Source organism: Nicotiana tabacum, chromosome 19 (genome assembly GCF_000715075.1).
Source record: "Nicotiana tabacum cultivar K326 chromosome 19, ASM71507v2, whole genome shotgun sequence".
Classification (NCBI taxonomy): Eukaryota; Viridiplantae; Streptophyta; class Magnoliopsida; order Solanales; family Solanaceae; genus Nicotiana; species Nicotiana tabacum.
Genome location: NC_134098.1, coordinates 54,452,065 through 54,476,138, shown reverse-complemented (window position 1 = coordinate 54,476,138; position 24,074 = coordinate 54,452,065). Strand labels below are relative to the sequence as shown.

Genomic DNA, 24,074 nt, shown 5'->3' with positions numbered 1-24,074 from the left:
TTCTAATTGCCATTCTGAGTTTAGAATTCATGTGCATATTTTTTCTGCTGCTATTCTGGAGATGTCCGCGCTATCTTCATCCAGATTATCAAACTTCCTTATACATGAATATGATTTAACTTAGCTGGAATGACAGTGGATAGATAGCATTCCTTTCACAGATGTTTGAGCTGTGTTATCAAAATTCATGTCACAGATGTTTGAACTGTTTGAGCAATTGACGATTGGCAAAAAATTGTCAAACTATGTTGAATCTTATTAGACTTGAATAGAACAGGATGAATACAGAGCATCATATAACCGATCCTAACAATTTAAAATTTGGATGCTGTTGCCTGTTGATTCATTAATCAAATATATCAGCACTAAAAGTGCAACAATAATCCAGTAAAGCTCAGTTAATTAGTGAAACATCTACTCCCAAATCACAGAAATTCCATACATCATTTGTTTACTAACTCGAAGTAGCTATGCTTTTTCACTATTAAACTGAGAGTACTCTTTATATACAATGACAGCACAAAACTAGACATACTCCAAATAATCCGTGTCTCAATTCTCAATTCAATTGCCGGAAAAAATGTAAACAACAGCCATTCGACCATACAATAAACCTTGAAATTGCATTCCTTAATGCCTTGAACCTGATTGCATTCTAATCCAACCTTGTATATATTGCATACAATGAAAATTTTATTCAAGTTGTTGAATTAATTGCTTCAACAAGAAGCCATTGACTACAAAAACATTTGCTCCGTGTTAGCTTCTTCATATCATGACGAGCTACCAACAAAAGACAGCAATCCACCATCAGCAGCATCATCCTCTTCCAAAAACAAATCCTCTGTAATTCTAAACGTACAATGCAAAAATACTAACACCATTCCCACCACGATCGAGACCAACACATTCAACCAGACACGTGTCAGTACCAAACTCACCACTGTAACAACGCTTAGAACAACCAGAACGATCCTATCATCAATCATACGGTTAAAAACCATCAACGGCTCGTCGCGATGGAAGTAGAGGAAAAACCAAGCGACGAACACGATTAAGAAGACGATCATTGAAATCGGATGCCATAAGAGGCTTAAGAAGAGTATGAGAAGCACAACGATGGCATAGTTGACCCGAAAGTAACCGAGGTTTCGCTTGACCCGAGATGTGAAATCGGCGAGGGAAATGGGTCGGGTATAGGAAGACGGGTGGGCCAATAGTTCTCTCCATGGACGACGCCGAGCGTAGAAGGAAAGTGTGCCGGATCTGGCCCGATTGAAGGAGAAGTCATAAGCCGCATGCATGATTGATCGGATTGTAATTTAGGGTTTCAAATGGTGAATCTTCTCGAATAAGACCCTAGAAGGGGATTGAATGGCGCCTAAATAATTGGTCGTTATATTAAAAGATAGTTACACTTTTAGTCCCTTTGAAAAAAAATTACTGTAATTTTGTGCTTCATCAACATATATAAGAGGAATGGAGAAAATTCGTGATTGGGATATAATTCAACGAGAGTAATCTTCTTTTCTATCTTTTTAACTCAAATCATTTAGGGTGTGTTTGGTATGAAATGTGTTCCAATTTTCCCATGTTTGATTGACTTAAATGTTTTGAAACATATTTTCTTCATGAACTCATTTTCCTTCAATTGGAGAAAATTTTTTTTCCTGTCAAGAGAGGGAAAACATTTTCCAAAACTCTTTTTTAACTTTTTCACCCCATTTTCCATCCCCACCCCCTACCAACCCCACCCCACCCTACCCTTGCCCCAACCCGCACCCCCGCCCCCAACCCCAATCCTAAATAGAAATTGTTATGAGATGAATGCACGTGATTGAGAACGCATTTGTCTGTCCATTTAACGTACTTTGCATTCATGTACTCAATTAAGAAGTACATTAACTTATAACCTTTGAATGTATTTGTACCTTTATAAATAGAAAACTTTTGACCCTATGAAAAATACCCCAAGAAGAGAAATAACAAAATCATTCTCCCTCATATATATCCTGTCTCCATTACGATATTACTCTAGTTTGCTCTCATTTCTTAATACGTTATCAGCACGAAGTTCTAACCAACTGAGGTTATCTGCTTCATTCGAATTTTATCTTCTTCCAAAAAGAGGTAGTTAATTTCTTTTCCGATTCAGGTATACATTCTTATGTTTATAACGTTTCTACTAGGATCTTCTTTAACCTGCAATTTAATTACCATATGAATAACTTGTTTTGAATATGATTATAATAATTGCCTTGGTATGAAAACAATAAGCTTCGGTTAAATTGTTATTTCATTATATAATCTACGAAGAAGTTTAAACCTACACATAAATAGATAAGTATTAAATTGAATTACCATGATTAGACTAATTAATCCCACATCCAAATGTTATGATAGAATAGGTATTTAGAAGGAATTCTTGAAAAAATTTCAAAAGGTTTAAACGTATCTTCGATGAATTTATCACCTAAGTGTACAAACTTATTAATGACTTAACTATTAGATGAATCGTATTCAATGTTGAAACTTTTCAGAATTGATATCATCTAGTTTTATGCCTACTTAACTTATTGAAACGTCTTCTAAGTAGAACAAAATATACTAGTACCTATTAATGAGAGTACTTCAACTTATTTATTCTCTGAAAATATACTTACATGTCTAAAGTTTTTGTGTGTAATATTAAGTACTAATTCATCATCGCACTACACATAATTGTTTGTTCTAACAATTATATAGAGATTGTTAATACACGATTATATTCTGTATTGATTTTTTTTTTCATTGATAATAATTCTTATCATTCTAATTCACTTATTTTTTATGATAGTTTTCACTATGTCAAATTTGTCAAAACTTAAATTTGTGGCACTTGACATCTTTAGGAATAACTATTTGTCATGGGTGCTTGATACTGAAATTCACCTTGACGCTAAAGGCCTTGGTGACACTATTAAAGAAGGAAATGAAGCGTCAAATCAGGATAAGACAAAAGCCATGATTTTCCTTCACCATCATCTCGATGAAGGGTTAAAAAGTGAATATTTAACCTTAAAAGATCCATTTCAACTATGGACTAATTTGAAGGAATGATATGACCACCTAAAAGCTACGGTATTGCCAAGAGCTCGTCGTGAGTGGATGCACTTACGGCTACAAGATTATAAGACCATAAGTGAATATAATTCTGCTGTATATAGAACAATTTTTCAACTAAAATTATGTTGGGAACCTATGAATGATGAGGACATGTTGGAAAAGACTCTTTCCACTTTTCATGCCTCAGATATGGTGTTACAGCAGCAATACCGTGAAAAGGGCTTTAAGAAATATTATGAGTTAATTTCATGCCTTTTGGTGGCTGAACAACATAATACCTTTTTAATAAAAAATCATGAAGCCCGCCCAGCTCCATTTCCAGAAGCGAATATGGGAACGATAGATCCAAAGTATGAAAAAAGATAAAATAATTATCGTGGCTGTATAAATATACGTGGACGTAGCAAGGGACGAAATAATAATCGAACAAGAGAACAATAAGGATTCTCAGAATAATCTTTCAAAAGGCAAAGGTAATATTTGCCACCGATATGGTATGAAAAATCATTGGGCATGAATTTGTCGTACACCTGAATATTTTGTCAAACTTTATCAAGCATCTATAAAAAGGAAACAAAATAAAGTTGAGACTCGCTTGACCTTTCAAAATAATGTTGAGGCGGCCCCTATGAATAATCATGATAAAGTTGAAGCAAACCTTGCCTATAAAGATGATATTTTCGAAGGCCTTACAGATATTACTCATTTAGAAGCCGGAGACTTGTTGGAGCATCATAATTGAAGACTTATTATTGAAAAACATTATAAGAATAAATGTATTTTTTTTATGAAGTTCATGTTTTGAATAAAACTTTTTATGTTGTCAGTATTTAATTTCCTAAATGTAGTTTCTTTTGTTCTTAATTTTTTCAATATTACTTATGATGTATTTTTTTTTATGAAGAATATGAAAACTTCCCAGTCTTCAGTTGGCCGTATGAATAATAAAGAAGAAATATGTCTTCTAGATAGTGCTACGACGCACACCATATTAAAAGATACGAGATATTTCTCTTATTTAACTATGAAAGAAGCCAATATCATAACAATATCTGATAGTATAAAATTAATTGAGGGCTCTGGAAAAGCGACTGTATTACTACCAGAAGGAACTATATTGGTTGTTAATGATGCATTATATTGTAGTAGGTCTCAAAGGAACTTGTTGAGTTTCAAAGATATTCGCCAAAATGGCTATCATATTGAGACCACCAATGAAGGAAAGGTTGAATACCTCTATATTAATACAATAAAAGCGGAAAAGAAGTATGTGCTTGAAAAGCTTTCCACATTTTCCTCTGGATTACACTACACTAGTATTAGTGTAGTTGAATCACATGCCATAGTAAACAAGGAGTTTACTAATGATTTTATTATTTGGCCTGACCGGTAGGGCCATCCCGATTATAATATGATTATTGAGAATTCACATGGTCATTCATTGAAGAACCAGAAGATTCTTAAAACTAAAGAATTCTCTTGTGCTGCATGTTCTCAAGGAAAACTGATTATTAGACCATCAGTAATTAAAGTTGGGGTTGAATATCCTGCATTTTTGGAACGTATACAATGTGATATATGTGGGACCATACATCCTCCACGTGGACCATTCAAATATTATATAATTTTGATAGATGCATCTACAAGATGGTCACATGTGTGCTTGTTATCAACCCGCAATTTGGCCTTTGCGAGGTTACTAGCTCAATTAATAAGATTAAGAGCACATTTTTCAGATTATACAACTAAGACACTTCATCTTGATAATACTGGTGAATTTACGTCCCAGGCCTTTAATAATTATTGCATATCAATTGGGATAACAATTGAGCATCCAGTTGCTCATGTTCATACTCAAAATGGTCTAGCGGAATCATTGATCAAACGCCTCCAATTAATTGTTAGACCAATGCTTATGAGAACAAAACTTCCCATTTCATCATGGGACCATGCTATTTTTCATGCAGCAGCTCTTGTGCGGATCAGACCGACAAGTTATCATAAAGTCTCCCCAATATAATTGGCTTTTGGTCAGGAGCCAAATATTTTCCATCTTAGAATATTTTGGATGTGCAGTATATGTTCCAATTACTCCACCACAACGCACAAGATGGGACCCCAAAGAAGATTGTGGATATATGTTGGGTATGAATCTTCTTCTATTATAAAATATTTGAAACCTATGACTGGAGATTTATTTACGGCAAGATTAGCTGATTGCCATTTTGATGAATTAGTATACCCAATATTAGGAGGAAAAAATAAGCAATTGCAAAAAGAGATAGATTGGAATGCATTATCACTATCTCATTTAGATCCTCGAACGAATCAATGTGAACACGAGGTTCAAAAGATAATTTATTTGCAAAATATTACAAATCAACTGCCAGATGCATTCACTAATCTACCAAGGGTGACTAAGTCACATATTTCAGCTGCTAATGCTTATATTCGAATTGATGTCCCGGTTGGACAATCTATAAATACAAATGAGTCTAAGCCATGCTTGAAACGTGGTAGACCAATTGGTTCCAAAGATAAAAATTCTTGAAAGCGAAAAGGAGCAAATGATCTCGGAAATCATAATATGGAGGCAATTGCTTAAAAAGAGCCATGTGACATAACAAATGATAAGACCTCAGAGGAGGTCCAGGTACCTAAAAATAATAAGAATGAAGAGATCTCAATAAGTTATGTCTCTACGGAAAAAAGGTGGAACCGAAATAATATTATTGTCGGCAACATTTTTGCTTATAATGTTGTTGTTGAGATAATGCAACAAGATGAGGATCTTAAACCAAGATCTATCGATGAATGTAGACAGAGAAATGATTGGCCAAAATGAAAAGACGCTATCCAGGCAGAATTAGCATCACTTGAAAAACGTGAAGTGTTCGGACGTATAGTCCGAACGCCTGAAGGAATAAAGCCAGTGGGATACAAATGGATTTTTGTGCGAAAACGAAATGATAAAAATGAAGTCGTCAGATATAAAGCACGACTTGTGGCACAAGAATTTTTGCAAAGACTTGGCATTGATTATATGGAGACATATTCTCCTGTGGTGGATGCAATCACTTTCAGGTATCTTATAAATTTGGCAGTCCATGAAAAACTTGATATGCGTCTGATGGATGTTGTCACAACCTACTTGTATGGCACATTAGACAATGAAATTTATATGAAAATCCCTAAAGGGCTTAAAGTTCCTGAAACTAATAAAAGTTTTCGGGAAACTTGTTCAATAAAGCTTCAAAATCCTTATATAGATTGAAACAATCAGGGCGAATGTGGTATAATCGCATGAGTGAGGATTTGCTGAAAGAAGGATATAAGAATGATCCGATTTGTCCTTGTGTATTTATAAGAAGGTCTGGACCTGAATTTGTTATAATTGTTGTGTATGTTGATGATCTAAATATCATTGGAACTCCTAGGGAGCTTCCAAAAGCAGTAGACTGTTTGAAGAAAGAGTTTGAAATGAAAGATCTTGGAAAGACAAAATTTTGTCTTAGTCTACAAATTGAGCATATGAAGATGGAATTTTTGTCCATCAATCAACTTATACCGATAAGATCCTAAAGCATTTTTATATGTATAAAGCATATCCATTGAGTACCCCAATGTAACGACCCGACTTGTCGTTTTAAGAAATTAAGCCCCGCCTGGCGGCATAAGGCCCTGAGCAGCTTCTTATTATGTGTATTGACTTGTGTGCATAGTTGAATTCAGTTATCGGATGATTTGGAGTGATTTAGGACACTTGGTCCCCAAAATGGAAGCTTAAGTCTTAGGATTTTTACCATAGTCGGAACTGTATGAAGACAACTCCGGAATGGAATTTTGATGATGTCAATAGCTCCGTATGGTGATTATGGACTTAGGAGCGTGTCAGAAAAATTATTTGGAGGTCCGTAGAGGAATTTGGCTTGAAATGGCAAAAGATAGATTTTTAGGAAGTTTGACCGGGGGGTTGACTTTTTGATATCGGGGCCGGAATTCGATTCTGAAAATTGGAATAGCTTCGTTATGTCAATTATGTCTTGTGTGCAAAATTTGAAGTCATTCCAGATTGATTTGATGTATTTCGTCACAAGATATAGAATTTGAAATTTTAAAGTTCATTAGGCTTGAATTGGGGTCGTGGCTTTGATGTTGTTTGATGTGATTTGAGGCATCGAGCAGGTTCGTGTTATGTATTGGGACTGGTTGTGTGAAGACCCAAAAGGTCATCTTATGTTTTAGAACTCGAATCTGCGCTCTTAAAACTTAAAAATTACATTTTTACTCTCCTCGATTTGCGTGCGCAGTCCAGGCAGGTTTCCGAAAAGCTTTTATGTTGAAAATTTATGAAAATAAGAATTTTGCCTTAAAAGTTGATTTTAGTTAATTTCGGTCAATATTTTTGGTAAACGGACCCGGATCTGTGCTTTGACAGTCCCGGTATGTCTGTATTGAATTATGGGACTTGGGCGTATGCCCGGAATCGAATTCGGAGGTCCCTAGCTCAAGATATGAATTTTTGATAAAAATTAAAAGTTTGGAAATTATTTGTTTTTAAGAATTGATTGATATTTGGCATTGTTAGTGTCGGGTCCGTATTTTGGTTCCGAAGCCCGATACAGTTTCATTATGATATTTAAGACTTGTCTGTGAAATTTGGTAAGAAACGGAGTTGATTTGACTTGATTCGGACGTCCAGTTGAGAAGTTATGGATTTTAAAGTGTTCTTGAGAATTTCAACTGATTTGATGCTAAATTCATAGTTCTAGGTGTTATTTTGGCGATTTGATCTCGCGAGCAAGTTCGAATGATGTTTTTAGACTTGTGTGCATGTTTGGTTTGGAGCCCCGAGTGCTCGGGTGAGTTTCTGATAGGCCACGGGATGTTTTGGACTTTGGAAATCTGGTTTTTTCTACAGAATCTGTGTTCTGGCATGTCCTTCTTCGCGTTCGCGAAGGTACTCTAGCGAACGCGAAGAGTAATCCAGTGAGGCTGAGAATTCTTCTTCGCGAACGCGAAGGCCTGGTTGCGAACGCGAAGTGATGGGGGGATTTACCCTTCGCGAACGTGACATGCTCATCGCGAACGCGAAGCACTTGGGGACCTAGGGGAGGGTTGGTCGTTCCTTCATCGCGAACGCGAGCAACGTCTTGCGAACGCGAAGGCCAGGAGGGCATAACCATCGCGGACGCGAGCTGGGTCTCGCGAACGCAAAGGCTTGGCAGCCAATACCCTTCGCGAACGCGATGCACACTATCGCCCAGTGCATAAAATAGAATCAAACACGGGTTTAAGCCATTTCTTCAACATTTTTCAAGAACCAAATAGATAGAGGCGATTTTCAAGAGTCATTTTCTTCCCCAAAGTCTTGGTAAGTGATTCTAAACCATTTTCTTTCAATTACCCATTACATTTATTGAATTTTCAACCTAAAATCTAGAGTTTTCATGGTAGAATTAGGGGTTAGGGTAGGAAATAGGGATTTCGGGAATTTGGGGATTTAGACCTCAATTTGAGGTCGGATTCCAAAACTAATTACATATTCGGGCTCGGGGGTGAATGGGTAAAAAGATTTTGGTCCGAACCTCGGGTTTTGACCAAGCGGGCACGGGGTTGATTTTTTCGACTTTTGGAGGAAAAATTGGAAATTTTAACTTATGCAATATAATTGACCCCTCTAGCAATATTTGATAATATTGAGTCATTTTTGAATAGATACGAGTGGTTTGGAGGTGAATTCTAAAGAAAAAGTTGTGATTGAGAATTAAGTGGCCTTCGGAGCGAGGTAAGTGTTGTGTCTAACCCTGACTTGAGGGAATTAGGAACCTTAGGTTATTTGCTAAGTGAAATTCATGTGAGTGGCGTATATGTGAGATGACGAGTACCTATACGCTACCAATTTACCTGTTTTTTCATGTTTCTCTATTTTTCTAATATTGTCTCATTCCTATGCCAAATTGCTACGTGGTATACTAGTGTTATTCAAATTATCGTTCTTATCATGTTCACAAAATTTTCTGGGGATAATTGAGTTTTTATTTCAAGTTGAGATTGATATTATGGAAACATATGTTGAAATAAGGTTTGTACTTGTTATTCTACCTCCCTGTTGTTATTTATGCATTGCATTATGGTAAGGGAGAGTGTTAATGCACGAAGGGTGATGCCGTGCCATATTGTGAGTGTTAATGCACGAAGGGTGATGCCGTGCCATATTGTGAGTATTAATGCACGAAGGGTGATGCCGTGCCATATTGTGAGTGTTAATGCACGAAGGGTGATGCCGTGCCATGATATGAGAGTAAAAGCAGGAAGGGTGATGCCGTGCCATTTATATTAATTTTATGGTGAGATTGAGAGTAAAAGCACGAAAGGTGATGCCGTGCATTTTTCTTTACTGTATTCACTATTCCTGTTGATTCATGGTATATTGACAGCTCGAGTGATCATTTTGTTGTAGTTCTCTATCTTGTATTCCCCACAGTATGTTTCCTCTCCCGACATTTTCTGTTTAGTTCTTCATTCCTGTTGTTTGAGTATACATTGTTAAATTGTACAGGTTGATTGTAGGTGCCTTGTCTTAGCCTCGTCACTACTTCGTCGAGGTTAGGCTCGACACTTACCAGTACATGGGGTCGATTGTACTAATGCTGCACTCTGCACTTTCTGTGTAGATTTTGACACCGGCTCAGGTTGATCGAGATTTGCTGCTGGTCCGCTGTCCGGAGACTCAAGGTAGATCTGTCGACATTCATAGACCTTGAAGTCCCCGTCTATCCTTTATGTCTTACTGTTTTCTTCTGTTCAGACAATTGTATTTCTTTCAGACTATTACTTGTTATAAATTCTAGAATGCTCGTGAATTGTGACTCCAGATCTGGGTGGTAGTAGTTAATACAGATTTATGATATTCCACACTTGTTATATTTTATTGTAGTTAATTAATGTTAATTACTGAATGCTATATAAGAAATTGGTAAATGATTCTCTAACGTTGGCTTGCCTAGCGGTGAAAAATTTTGAGTCGTGACAGTTGGTATCAAAGCACTAGGTTGCCTAGGTCTCACGATTCACGAGCAAGCTTAGTAGAGTCTGGAGGATCGGTGCGGAGACGTCTGTGCTTATCTTCCAGAGGCTATGAAGTTTAGGAACAAGTTTCACTTATATTCTTCTCTGTCATGCCATTTTGCTTTCTCAATATTGATTAAACTCTTCTACTCTTATTCTCTCGCAGATGGCGAGAACACGTACCGCTTCCTCAGCTGAGCAGCAGCCAGAGCCTCCAGTGATAGCTCCTACGCGGGGCAGAGGTCGAGGCCGAGGCAGAGGCAGGGCTCAGCCTAGGGCCCCAGCAGTGGAGCTTCAGATAGATCTTGAGGAAGAGATTCCAGCTCAGACTGTTCCTGTCGGACCAGCTCAGGTTCCGGAGGGGTTCATTGCTACGCCAGTACTTCAGGATGCTTTGGTCCGTTTGGTGGGCCTTATGGAGAGTGTGGCCCAGACTGGCGCATTTCCCATGGCACTAGCAGTCTCTCAGGTTGGAGGAGGAGCCCAGACTCCTACCACTCCCGCTCCGGAGTAGATAGCTCCCCAGTATCAGGCTCCAGCAGCTCAGCCAATCAGATTAGTTCAGCCGGTTATTACGGCACAGGTCGGAGATGGGCTAGCTATGTATTCTGAGGCTTTGTGGAGATTGGACAGGTTTACCAAGCTCTTTCCTGTTCACTTTAGTGGTGCTCCTTCAGAGGACCCCCAGGAGTATCTTGACAGCTGTCATGAGGTTCTACGGAACATGGGTATAGTGGAGACCAATGGGGTCGATTTTGCTACATTTCAGATGACTGGTTCCGCCAAGAAATGGTGGAGAGGTTACTTGTTGACCAGACCAGCTGGGTCGCCTGCTCTTACTTGGGACCAGTTCTCTCAGCTCTTCATAGAGAAGTTTCTGCCTATCATATTGAGAGAGGAGCGTCACCGTCAGTTTGAGCGTCTCCGATAGGGCGGTATGATGGTTACTTAGTATGAGACCCGTTTTATGGATTTGGCTCGTCATGCTATTCTTATGCTTCCCACCGAGAGAGAGAGAGAGAGGGTGAGGAGGTTTATTGATGGACTTGCTCAGCCTATCAGATTGCAGATGGCTAAGGAGACAGGGAGTGAGATTTCTTTTCAGGCGACTGCTAATGTCGCCAGACGAGTCGAGATAGTTCTTACTCAGGGAGGTCAGGGGTCTGACAAGAGACCTCGTCATTCCGGTGAGTTCAGCGGTGCCTCACCTAGAGGCAAGAGTACTTTTGGTAGAGGCCATTCTCCCAGGCCGTTTCATTCAGCGCTCCAGGCATCCCACGGTGCCTCAGGTGGTCGTGGCCCTCAGATGCATTATTCCGACCAGCTAGCCTACATTGCACCACCAGCTCCTATTAGTGCACCTCCACTCCAAAGTTATCAGGGTGGTTATTCAGGTCGACAGGGTCAGTTTCAGGGTCAGCAGTCACAGCAGCTGAGGTTATGTTATATTTGTGGTGATCCGAGGCACATTACCAGATTTTGCCCTCGGGTAACGGGCAGCTCACAATATCAGAGTTCTCGTGCCATGGTTCCAGCACCAGTTGCTGCACCACCTGCTCAGCCAGCCAGAGGTAGGGGTCAGATAGCCAGAGGTAGGGGCCAGACAGTTAGAGGTGGAGGTCAGGCCGTTAGAGGTGGAGACCAGCCAGCTAGAGGTTGTCCCAGGGACGTAGTTCAGGGTGGTGGGGCCCAGCCCCGGTGTTATGCTTTCCCACCAGGCCTGAGGCTGAGTCATCTGACATTGTTATCAGAGGTACTGTTTTAGTTTGCAGTAGAGATGCTTCAGTTCTATTTGATCCGGGATCTACTTACTCCTATGTGTCATCCTATTTTGCTTCTTATTTGGTTGTACCCCGTGATTCTTTGAGTGCTCATGTGTATGTGTCCACACCAGTGGGAGATGCTATTATTGTAGATAGTGTTTATCGTTAGTGTGTGGCCACCATTGGGAGTCTTGAGACTCGTGTAGATCTTCTACTTCTCGACATGGTTGATTTTGATGTCATACTAGGTATGGATTGGCTGTCACCTTATCATGCTATATTAGATTGTCACACCAAGACGGTGACCTTAGCCTTGCAAGGGTTGCCTCGATTAGAGTGGAGAGGAAATCTTGGCCATTCTGCCAGCATGGTTACTCTTATGTGAAGGCTCGACATATGGTCGAGAAGGGGTGTCTAGCTTATTTGGCTTATGTCCGCGATTCTAGTGCGGAGGTTCCTTCCATAGATTCGGTGCCGGTTGTTCGTGAGTTTCCAGAGGTGTTTCCTGCAGACTTGCCGGGGATGCCACCCGACAGGGATATTGATTTCTGCATTGATTTGGCTCTAAGCACTCAGCCTATTTCCATTCCACCATATCGCATGGCCCCACAATCGATAGGAGCATGAGCAGCACCTTCGGATCGTTCTTCAGACTCTGAAAGACAGCCAGTTATATGCTAAGTTCTCAAAATGCGAGTTTTGGTTGAGTTCAGTTGCTTTCTTGGGTCACGTTGTATCAGCAGAGGGTATTCAGGTGGATCCCAAGAAGATTGAGGCAGTCCAGAATTGGCCTAGACCCACATCAGCTACAGAGATCTGTAGTTTCCTGGGTTTGGCGGGATATTACCGTCGATTTGTGGAGGGGTTTTCATCCATAGCAGCCCCGTTGACCAGATTGACCCAAAAGGGTGCCCCGTTCAGGTGGTCAAATGAGTGTGAAGTGAGCTTTCAGAAGCTCAAGATAGCTTTGACTACGGCATCGGTATTGGTGTTACCCACAAGTTTAGGATCTTATACATTATATTGTGACTCATCTCGTATTGGTCTGGGTACGGTATTGATGCAGGGTGACAAGGTTATTGCATATATTTCAAGGCAATTGAAGGTTCACGAGAAGAATTACCCTGTTCATGATCTAGAGCTGGCAACCATTATTCACGCGCTGAAGATTTGGAGGCACTATCTTTACGGCGTGCCATGTGAGGTATTCACTGATCATCAGAGCTTGAAGTATTTGTTCAAGCAGAAGGAACTCAATTTGAGGCAGAGGAGGTGGCTGGAGCTATTGAAAGACTATGATATCACCATATTGTATCATCCCGGGAAGGCCAATGTGGTGGCCGATGCTTTGAGTAGAAAGTCAATCAGTATGGGTAGCCTTGCATATATTCCAGTTGGTGAGAGACCGCTTGCATTGGATGTTCAGGCCTTGGCCAACCAGTTCGTGAGGTTAGATATTTCTGAGCCCAGCCGTGTTTTAGCTTGTACAGTCGCTCGGTCTTCCTTGTTTGAGCGCATCAGAGATTGGCAGGATGACGATCCTCATTTACTTGTCCTTAGAGACACAGTGCGGCACGATGGTGCCAAGCACGTTACTGTTGGAGATGACGGAGTTTTGAGGATGCAAGGTCGTATTTGTGTGCCTAATGTGGATGGACTTCGTGAGTTGATCCTTGAGGAGTCCCATAGTTCCCGGTATTCTATTCATCCGGGCGCCGCCAAGATATATCAGGACTTGAGGCAGCATTATTGGTGGAGGCGAATGAAGAAGGACATAGTTGCCTATGTAGCTCGGTGCCTAAATTGCCAGCAGGTAAAGTGTGAGCATCAGAGACCTGGTGGTTTACTTCAGAGGTTAGATATTCCTGAGTGGAAGTGGGAGCGTATCACTATGGACTTTGTTGTTGGACTCCCATGGACTCAGAGGAAGTTCGATGCAGTTTGGGTCATTGTGGACAGGCTGACTAAGTCAGCGTATTTCATTCCTGTGGCAGTTACCTATTCCTCGGAGCTGTTGGTAGAGATTTATATTCGTGAGATCGTCCGTCTTCACGGTGTGCCCATGTCTATCATTTCTGATCGAGGTACGCAGTTTACCTCGCACTTTTGGAGGGCAGTTCAGCATGAGTTGGGTACGCGGGTTGAGTTGAGCACAGAATTTCATCCTCAGACGGACGGGCAGTCCGAGCGTACTATTCAGATCTTGGAGGATATGCTCCGCACCTGTGTTATTAACTTTGGAGGTTCTTGGAATCAGTTTTTTCCGCTAGCGGAGTTTGCCTACAATAACAACTACCAGTCGAGCATTCAGATGGCTCCCTATGAGGCATTATATGGTAGACGGTGTAGGTCGCCAGTTGGGTGGTTCGAGCCGGGGAGGCTCGGTTATTGGGTACAGATTTAGTTCAGGAGGCCTTGGACAAGGTCAAGATTATACAGGATTGACTTCGCACAGCTCAGTTTAGGCAAAAGAGTTATGCCGACCATAAAGTTCGTGATATTGCATTCATGGTTGGAGAAAGAATATTGCTTCGGGTATTGCCCATGAAGGGTGTTATGAGATTTGGGAAGAAGGGCAAGTTGAGCCCTAGGTATATCGGGCCATTTGAGATCCTCGAGAGAGTGGGGAAGGAAGCTTATAAACTTGCATTGCCTCCAGGGTTATCCTCAGTTCATCCGGTATTCCATGTGTCTATGCTCCGGAAATATCATGGTGACCCGTCCCACGTGTAAGATTTCAGTTCTGTCTAGTTGGACAAGGATTTGACTTACGAGGAGGAGCCCGTGGCAATTCTAGCCACGCAAGTTTGCTAGTTGAGATCAAAGAGCTACCCTTCAGTTCGAGTGCAGTGGAGAGGTCAGCCTATTAAGGCAACTACTTGGGAGTCCGAGTCCGATATGTGGAGTAGATATCCCCACCTTTTCACCGGCCCAGGTATTTTTCTATGTCCGTTCGAGGACGAACGGTTGTTTTAGAGGTGGAGAATGTGATGACCCAAAAGGTCATCTTATGTTTTAGAACTCGAATCTGCGCTCTTAAGCATTAAAAATTGCATTTTTATCCTCCTCGATTTGCGTGCACAGTGCGGGCAGGTTTCCAGAAAGCTTTTGTGTTGAAAATTTATGAAAATAAGAATTTTTGCCTTAAAAGTTGGTTTTAGTTGACTTCGGTCAATATTTTTGGTAAATGGAACCGGATCCGTGCTTTGACGGTCCCTGTAGGTCCGTATCGAATTATGGCACCTGTGCGTATGCCCGAAATCGAATTCGGAGGTCCCTAACTCAAGATATGAATTTTTGATGAAAATTAAAAGTTTGGAAATTATTTATTTTTAAGAATTTATTGATATTTGGCATTGTTAGTATCGGGTCCGTATTTTGATTCCGGAGTCCGGTACAGTTTCATTATGATATTTAAGATTTGTTTGTGAAATTTGGTGAGAAACAGAGTTGATTTGACGTGATTCGGATGTCCAGCTGAGAAGTTATGGATTTTAAAGTGTTCTTGAGAATTTCAACTAATTTGATGCTAAATTCGTAGTTCTAGGTGATATTTTGGCGAATTGATCATGCGAGCAAGTTTGTATGATGTTTTTAGACTTGTGTGCATGTTTGGTTTGGAGCCCCGAGAGCTCGGGTGAGTTTCAGATAGGCCACAGGATGTTTTGGACTTTGGAAATCTAGTTTTTTCTGCAGAATCTGTGTTCGGGCATGTCCTTCTTCGCGTTCGCGAAGGTACGCTCGCGAAGGCGAAGAGTAATCCAGTGAGGCTGAGAATTCTTCTTCGCGAACGCGAAGGCCTGGTCGCGAACACGAAGTGATGGGGGGATTTACCCTTCGCGAACACGACCTTCTCATCGCGAACGCGAAGCACTTGGGGACCTGGGAGAGGGTTGGTCGTTCCTTCATCGCGAACGCGAGCAACGTCTCGCGAACGCGAAGGCCAGGGGGGGCGTAACCATCACGAACGCGAGTTGGGTCTCGCGAACGCAAAGGCTTGGCAGCCAGTACCTTTCGCGAACGCGACAGTGGCCTCGCAAACGCGATGCACACTGTCGCCCAGTGCATAAAACAGAATCAAACACGGGTTTAAGCTATTTCTTCAACATTTTTCAAGAACCAAATGGGTAGAGGCGATTTTCAAGAGTCATTTTCTTCCCCCAAAGTGTTGGTAAGTGATTCTAAATAATTTCTTTCAATTACCCATTACATTTCTTGAATTTCAACCTAAAATCTAGAGTTTTCATGGTAGAATTAGGAGTTAGGGTAGGAAATAGGGATTTCGGGAATTTGGGGATTTAAACCTCAATTTGAGGTCGGATTCCAAAACTAATTACATATTCGGGCTCGGGGGGTGAATGGGTAAAAAAATTTTGGTCCGAACCTCGGGTTTTGACCAAGCGGGCCCGGGGTCGATTTTTTTGACTTTTGGAGGAAAAATTGGAAAATTTAACTTATGCAATATAATGGATCCCTATAGCAATATTTGATATTATTGAGTCATTTTTGAATAGATACGAGTGGTTTGGAGGTGTATTCCAAAGAAAAAGCTGTGATTGAGAATTAAGTGGCCTTCGGAGCGAGGTAAGTGTTGTGTCTAACCCTGACTTGAGGGAATTAGGAACCTTAGGTTATTTGCTAAGTGAAATTCATGTGAGTGGCATATATGTGAGGTGACGAGTACCTATGCACCGCCAATTTACCTGTTTTTCCATGTTTCTCTATTTTTATGATATTGTCTCATTCCTATGCCAAATTGCTACGTGGTATACTAGTGTTATTCAAATTATCGTTCTTATCATGTTCACGAAATTTTCTGGGGATAATTGAGTTTTTATTTCAAGTTGAGATTGATATTATGGAACCAAATGTTGAAATAAGGTTTGTACTTGTTATTCTACCTCCCTGTTGTTATTTATGCATTGCATTATGGTAAGGGAGAGTGTTAATGCACGAAGGGTGATGACGTGCCATATTGTGAGTGTTAATGCACAAAGGGTGATGTCGTGCCATATTGTGAGTGTTAATGCACGAAGGGTGATGCCGTGCCATATTGTGAGTATTAATGCACGAAGGGTGATATCGTGCCATGATATGAGAGTAAAAGCACGAAGGGTGATGCCGTGCCATGATATGAGAGTAAAGGCTCGAAGGGTGATGCTGTGTCGTTTCTATTAATTTTATGGTGAGATTGAGAGTAAAAGCACGAAGGGTGATGCCGTGCATTTTTCTTTACTGTATTCACTATTCCTGTTGATTCATGGTATATTGACTGCTCCGGTGATCATTTTGTTATAGTTCTCTATCTTGTATTCCCCTCAGTATGTTTTCCCTTCCGACAGTTCCTGTTTAGTTCTTCATTCATGTTATTTGCATATACACTGTTAAATTGTACAGGTTGATTGTAGGTGCCTTGCCTTAGCCTCGTCACTACTTCGTCGAGGTTAGGCTCGACACTTACCAGTACATGGGGTCGATTGTACTGATGTTGCACTCTGCACTTTCTGTGCATACTTTGATACCGGCTCAAGTTGATCAAGATTTGCTGCTGGTCCGCTGTCCGGAGACTCAAGGTAGATCTGTCGGTGTTCACAGACCTTGAAGTCCCCGTCTATCTTTTATGTCTTACTGTTTTCTTCCGTTCAGACAGTTTTATTTCTTTCAGACTATTACTTGTTGTAAATTCTAGAATGCTCGTGAATTGTGACTCCAGATCCGGGTGGTAGTAGTAGTTAATACAGATTTATGATATTCCGCAATTGTTATATTTTATTGTAGTTAATTAATGTTAATTACTGAATGGAAATAAGAAATTGGTAAATAATTTTCTGCCATTGGCTTGCCTAGCAAGTGAAATGTTAGGCGCCATCACGGTCCCATCGGTGGGAAATTTCGGGTTGTGACAGGTTGATACGATTGGACGGGGTCCCGCGGGCCTCGGGTTTGATTCGGGGTGGTTCCGGAACAAGTTTGGGTGTTTTGATGCTGTTGGTTGCTAGTTCTGGTGTTGTTCTTCGCGTTCCCGAGGAGCCTCTTGCGTTCGCGAAGAAGGATTTTGCTGTTAGGACTTTGTTCTTCGCGTTCGCGAAGAGGTTCTCGCTTTCGCGAAGAAAGAAATTTTGTTGTTCGTCGTCGGACTTTAGAGGCTCATATCTCTTAATCTATAAGGAATTTGGAGATAATCCAAAAATAAAAGTTGTAGCCCTTTGTGTCTAATTTTCATAAAGGTAAACCATTTGTCATTTGAAGTTGTGTAGAAAACGTTATAGTGGATACACTATAAGCTATCCGGGAAGAGTTTGGAAATCTCTGTTGCACAGGGCTGATTTTAGAAGCTTATATCTCGTAATACATAAGGAATTGGGAGATATGCAACAAATGAAAGTAATAGCCCTTGGAGTATAGTTTGCAAAAAGTTAAACCATTCATCATTTGGAGTTTTGTAAAAAACGTTATAACCATTATATTAGAGGCTGTCTGAGAAGAGTTTGAAAATGACTTTTAAAGAATTTGTTCATCGCGAACGCGAAGAACAAACCCCTGGGCAGCAGAATAAAGTTTAAATTCTTGTCATTCTTCCATTTTTGGACCAAGAAAGCTCGGGTGAGGCGATTTTTCGAGAGTTTTTCAAGGAAAACATTGGGGTAAAAATTTTTAACTTGATTTTGGTTAAATTACATGAATCTATTATTATTTTTATCACTAAATTAGTGAATTGGGTTGAAAAATTTAGAAAATCCTCTTGGTTTATATTTAAGATTTGGAGATCTATTTGTTATTGAAATTCGATAAAATTAATATGGTTGAACTCGTATCGAAATGGGTATTCAGATTTCATAAATATTATGTCGGGTTCTAAGGGGCGGACCCCCGCGTTGACTTTTGTTTTCTTTTTGGAATAAATTTATAAGTCGACGTTTTATTATCCGAAATTATTTCCGATGAATTTTAATGAAGTTATACAATTGATTTGAATAGATTTGAGCGGTTCGGAAGCCAATTCAAGCAAGAAGGCGATTTTGGAATATCGGCATAACTTCAAAAAGGTAAGTGTCTTGCTTAACCTCGAGTGGGGGAATTACCCCTTAGGCATCGAGTCTTTTGTGCCATTTGTGAAATATAAAAAGTCGTGTACGTGAGGTGACGAGTACGTACTCGGCTTATATGTGTAAATTTTATTGAGTTAAAGTCCTGAGCATATTGTGTGGTAAATTGGGTAATTGATTGGTATATATTTAATCATCTATTTGTCGTGCCTAAATCCTTGTTGTTGTTAAATCTGTGTTATATGACAATTTAATGTGATTGTTACTTGAAATATTTATGAAATTTCGTGAGTATTGTTGGTTTAATATTTCTTGGAAATAAATTCCAAAATGAATTTTCTTATGCAAATAATTAATTTAAGCGAGCTTAAGAATAAGTGTTAATATAATCATCTAAATTTGTATTAATGAAGGTTTTGCTTTATGCTGAGTAATTTCTATCTCTATTGATTGTTTTTGGGTGTTATATATATTATGTGGAGCCTTGGTCTATTTGTTGTGAAATTAATGGATTTTTTTATATTTTTGGAATTTGGTTGTGGCCATTAGGCAAAATGTGATATGAATTGATTTTATTATGTTGCTGTGATAATTTCCCGTGTAAATTATTATATTGTGTTAGTTGTTATTTTGGGGAGATAAGGGTGGTATTTCACCGTTGATATTATGTGGTTATAAGGGTTATATTTCACTGTTATGTTTGTTGGAATATTGTCTGGGCGGAGCGATAAGGGTGGCTATAGGAGCGATAAGGGTGGCAATAGGAGCGATAAGGGTGGCTATTGGTATTTTCTGGGCGGAGCGATAAGGGTGGCTATAGGAGTGATAAGGGTGGCAATAGGAGCGATAAGAGTGGCTATTGTCAGGGACAATATGTGATGATGTGGGGTTGTGGTGTTGATAATTTTCATGTGATGTTGTGATTTTCTTGTGTTTACTTTTATACCTTGTGTAATTTGTCTTGTTGTTGGTAAATTGATAACAATCTGATTTATGTTGAAATTGAGAGCCTGAGGCTATTGCCAGGCGGTTTATAAAATAAAATGTGGGCACGAGGTGCCGTGAGTAAATAATGAGGATATTTGGTACGTGAATTGTCCGTGCAGTTGTGATATGAAATGTGGGCACGAGGTGTTGTGATGAAATGATAATGATAATTGGCACGTGAATTGTCCGTGCAGTTATGATATGAAATGAGGGCACGAGTTACCGGAAAAATATGATGATTTAATTATGGGCACAAGGTTCCGTGAAAATATAAAAAAGGGTCGAGACCCGTATTTTTATAATTATGAAATGAGGTGTCACATGGTGACTTTTTAATAGAAAGAATTATATTCAAAATATTTATTTGGAAGGATTTTTACTTAGAAAGTATTATATGAAAGAATTGTATTTGAAAGATATTTATTTGAGAAAATTATATTTGAAAAGATTTATTGAAAGAATTATATTTGAAAAATAATTATTTGAGAAAATTATATTTGAAAGAGAGTTATCTGGAAGAATTATATGTGAAAGACATTTATTTGAAGGACTTGATTTAATTAGGTATAATTGTGTTTATTAATTGTTGAGTAATATTAATGGTATTCTTGTTGTCTGTTGTGCATATCACTGGTTGTTTTATCCTGCCCTTATAATAATTTGTTTCCTATTATTTTGTATATTATATTGCACAAGTTATTAGACTAGTGAGTGTCTTGACTGTACCTCGTCTCTACTCCATTGAGGTTAGTCTTGATACTTACTGGGTACCGACCGTGGTGTACTCATACTACACTTCTGTATATTTTTTTGTGCAGAGCCAGGTATTGGAGACATCGTACTTGAGAAGAAATAAAACGGGATCGTAAGGATTCAAGGTAGAGTTGCTTGATCGTCGCAGTCCCTTGGAGTTTTTTCTTTTCATTGTACTGTTAATTTTAATCAAATAGTATTGTATATTCGGTCCTCGTGATCATTCTATGTATTCAGTTAGAGTTCGTGACTCAGTACTACCAGTCTTGGGAGGTTGTATATTCATATTTGTTCCGCTGTTAGTTTTGGTTACTTATTTAATTAAAAATAATGGCTCCAAAAATATAATTAAAATTGGCTTACCTAGTCTTAGAGACTAGGTTCCATCACAACGCTTGTGGTGGAATTTTTGGATCGTGACACCCGATGGTTGTGAGATCACTTGATATAAATAAAGATCCATTTTGACCTCATGAAAATGATGGAGAGCTTCTTGGTGATGAAACTCCATATCTTAGTGAAATTGGGGCACTAATATATCTTGCAAATAATACTCGACCAGATATAACTTTTGCAGTAAGTTTATTAGCAAGATTTAGTTCCTTTCCAAGAACAAGACACTGGAATGGTGTTAAGCATATTTTTAGATACCTCTGAAAGGACTATTGATATTAGATTATTTTATTCTTATGAATCCGATTCACAAATGACTAGTTATGCAGATGCATGTTATTTGTCTGATCCATATAAAGTCCGATCTCAAACATGCTATCTATTTACTTGTGGAGGTACAACTATTTCATGGCGTTCAACAAAATAAACTTTAGCTGCTACATCTTCCAATCATGCAGAGATAATAGCTATTCATGAGGCTAGTCGAGAGTGTGTATGGTTGAAATCAGTGACTCAACACATTCAACAACTGTGTGGTCTTTCTTTAAAGACGAAGATTCCGACAATACTGTATGAAGATAATGCTGCTTGCATAGCTCAACTAAAAGGAGGATATATCAAAGGAGACAAAACAACGCATATTTCACCAAAATTCTTTTTCACGCATGATCTTCAACAAAATAGTGAGATAGATGTTCAACAGATCCGTTCAAGTGATAAACTGGCAGATTTGTTCACAAAGGCATTGCCAACATCAACATTTTAGAAGTTGAGACATAAGATTGGAATGCCTCGTCTCTGAGATATCAAATAAAGTTTTCATCGGGGGGTATAATACGTGTTGTACTCTTTTTTCCTTAACCAAGGTTTTGTCTCAATTGGGTTTTCCTGGTAAGGTTTTTAATGAGGCAGCACTCAATGCGTATTACAATATATGTGTACTCTTTTTCCTTCACTATGCTTTTTTCCACTGGGTTTTTTCTAGTAAGGTTTTAACGAGGCACATTATCTTTTAAATGGACATCTAAGGGGGAGTGTTATGAGATGAATGCATTTGTCTGTCCATTTAACGTACTTTGTATTCATGTACTCAATTAAGAAGTACTTTAACTTATAACCTTTGAATGTATTTGTAACTTTATAAATAGGGAACTTTTGACCCTATGAAAAACATCCCAAGAAGAGAAATAACAAAATCATTCTCCCTCCTATATATCCTGTCTCCATTACTATATTGTTCTAGTTTGCTCTCATTTCTTAATAGTCTTAATATTAATGGTACTTTCTTTTCATATTATAGACAGAGTATTTTTTTTTCATTTCAACAAATAAGTATTTTAATTTTCAATAAAGTAGTTTTTATCATTTTAACAAAAAAAGTTCTTTTTTCATGATATAAAAAAAGTATTTTCTTTCCTTTCAACAAAATGATGTAGTAAAAATTATTTTCTTTCATTGAAATAATTTTTTTCATGATGTAGAAAAAATATTTTCTTTCATTTCAACAAAAAAAAGTATTTTCTTTTTATGATGTAGAAAAAATATTTTATTTCATGTCAATAAAATGAGTATTTTCTTTTCATGATGTATAAAAAATATTCTCTTTCATTTGTAGAAGAATAATTAAATTCTTGAAAAAAATCGAGTCCTAAAAACGTTGGGTATTTGGATGGGGGAGGGGGAGAGAGCACATGAAACATGGGGATTTCTGGGAAGGGGGTGAGGAGAGTAGCATAAAAAATTATTTTCCTAAAAAATATTTTCTACTCTAACCAAACACAAAAAAATATTTTTCGGAAAAAGTTTTTCACTCACCAACCAAACAAAGAAAAATAAATTATAAAACCACTCATTTTCTAAGAAAATATTTTCCTTCGTACCAAACGCACCCTTAGAGATGATCTTGAATGCAGTGTAAATCAACTTCCACTTTACAAGGATAAAAGGTCAAAATACGCGTCTACTACGAGAAAAAGATCATATATATCCTTTATACTTTCGATCTACTATTATTCGACATTACAAAATTGGTGCAAAAATACTCTCATCCGTCAGGTTCTACACTGTATCCAACACATCTCACGTGGCCTGACATTTCCCAAAAATTTCCTCCTCTGTTAGGCCCTCGATCTAACGAATTGTTTATACACTATAAGTTGTTATCAAATCTTATAATTTAGGTGTGCCAGACTACTAGTAAGAGTATGCAAAATAATAATTATGCGTCTGTAATTATAACCTAACTTCTTTATAACCTAATAATTATGCGTCAGTGTCTCCAAAATTTATAACCTAACTTCTTTAGTTACAAAAAGAAAATGAAAGAACATGCAATATGTTGTTTACAAATATTTGCTACATAGTTAACTTTCATTCATTGTAATTAGTTATACATGAATAAATTTCAAAGAAAAAAAACGCGAATTAAGGAAGAGAATTATTTACAAAGGTGTGACATATGGTCCGTTTTTAGTGAATACTAGAGGGATCCTACATGTTAAGCATCTAATGTTTTATTATCAATTGTGGGGGGTGATAGTGAACCCGATAGGGCTAGTAAAATCAAAATAGATAACCATAATAAAAAGTGTTTCCATACAATATTGCATACCATGCTTGACCTGGTAATGTCTGCACCAATATTTTCTCCTAAAATAACACTTGGTGGTGGTGGTACAACGCACATAATGGAAAACACCAAATTGATAGAGCGCGATGGTGTATCATGAGCAAATTCAGTCGAAAACTCAAAGAGAGAAGCAAAACAAAAAGATAAAGTGTCTATCGTGGTGACCGTCAATGACATTGCTCGGTACATAATATGAAATCCTTCTCTGACCAGCATAAATAAAAAATCAAAAGGATAACCGTATTTTAAAACACGTCTGCTGATCCACTCCCAATCCACACTTAACAATGAGCGGAAGAGGTCGTTGGAAGAATAGTACCCAACTAA

At 38.7% G+C, this 24,074-nt stretch overlaps 1 protein-coding gene across 1 annotated transcript; it reads right to left on the bottom strand.

Moving 5' to 3' along the window:
- Nucleotides 1-535: 535 nt before the first annotated feature.
- On the bottom strand, nt 536-1,441 carry LOC107780542 (PRA1 family protein F3-like). Its single transcript, XM_016601094.2, has one exon. The coding sequence runs from the start codon at nt 1,302-1,304 to the stop codon at nt 774-776; it is 531 nt and encodes a 176-aa protein (XP_016456580.1). The 5' UTR covers nt 1,305-1,441; the 3' UTR covers nt 536-773.
- Nucleotides 1,442-24,074: the final 22,633 nt, after the last annotated feature.

Excerpts from the sequence above, each read along its gene's own strand:
- LOC107780542 (XM_016601094.2), bottom strand. The coding sequence starts at position 1,304 with ATGCATGCGGCTTATGACTTCTCCTTCAATCGGGCCAGATCCGGCACA.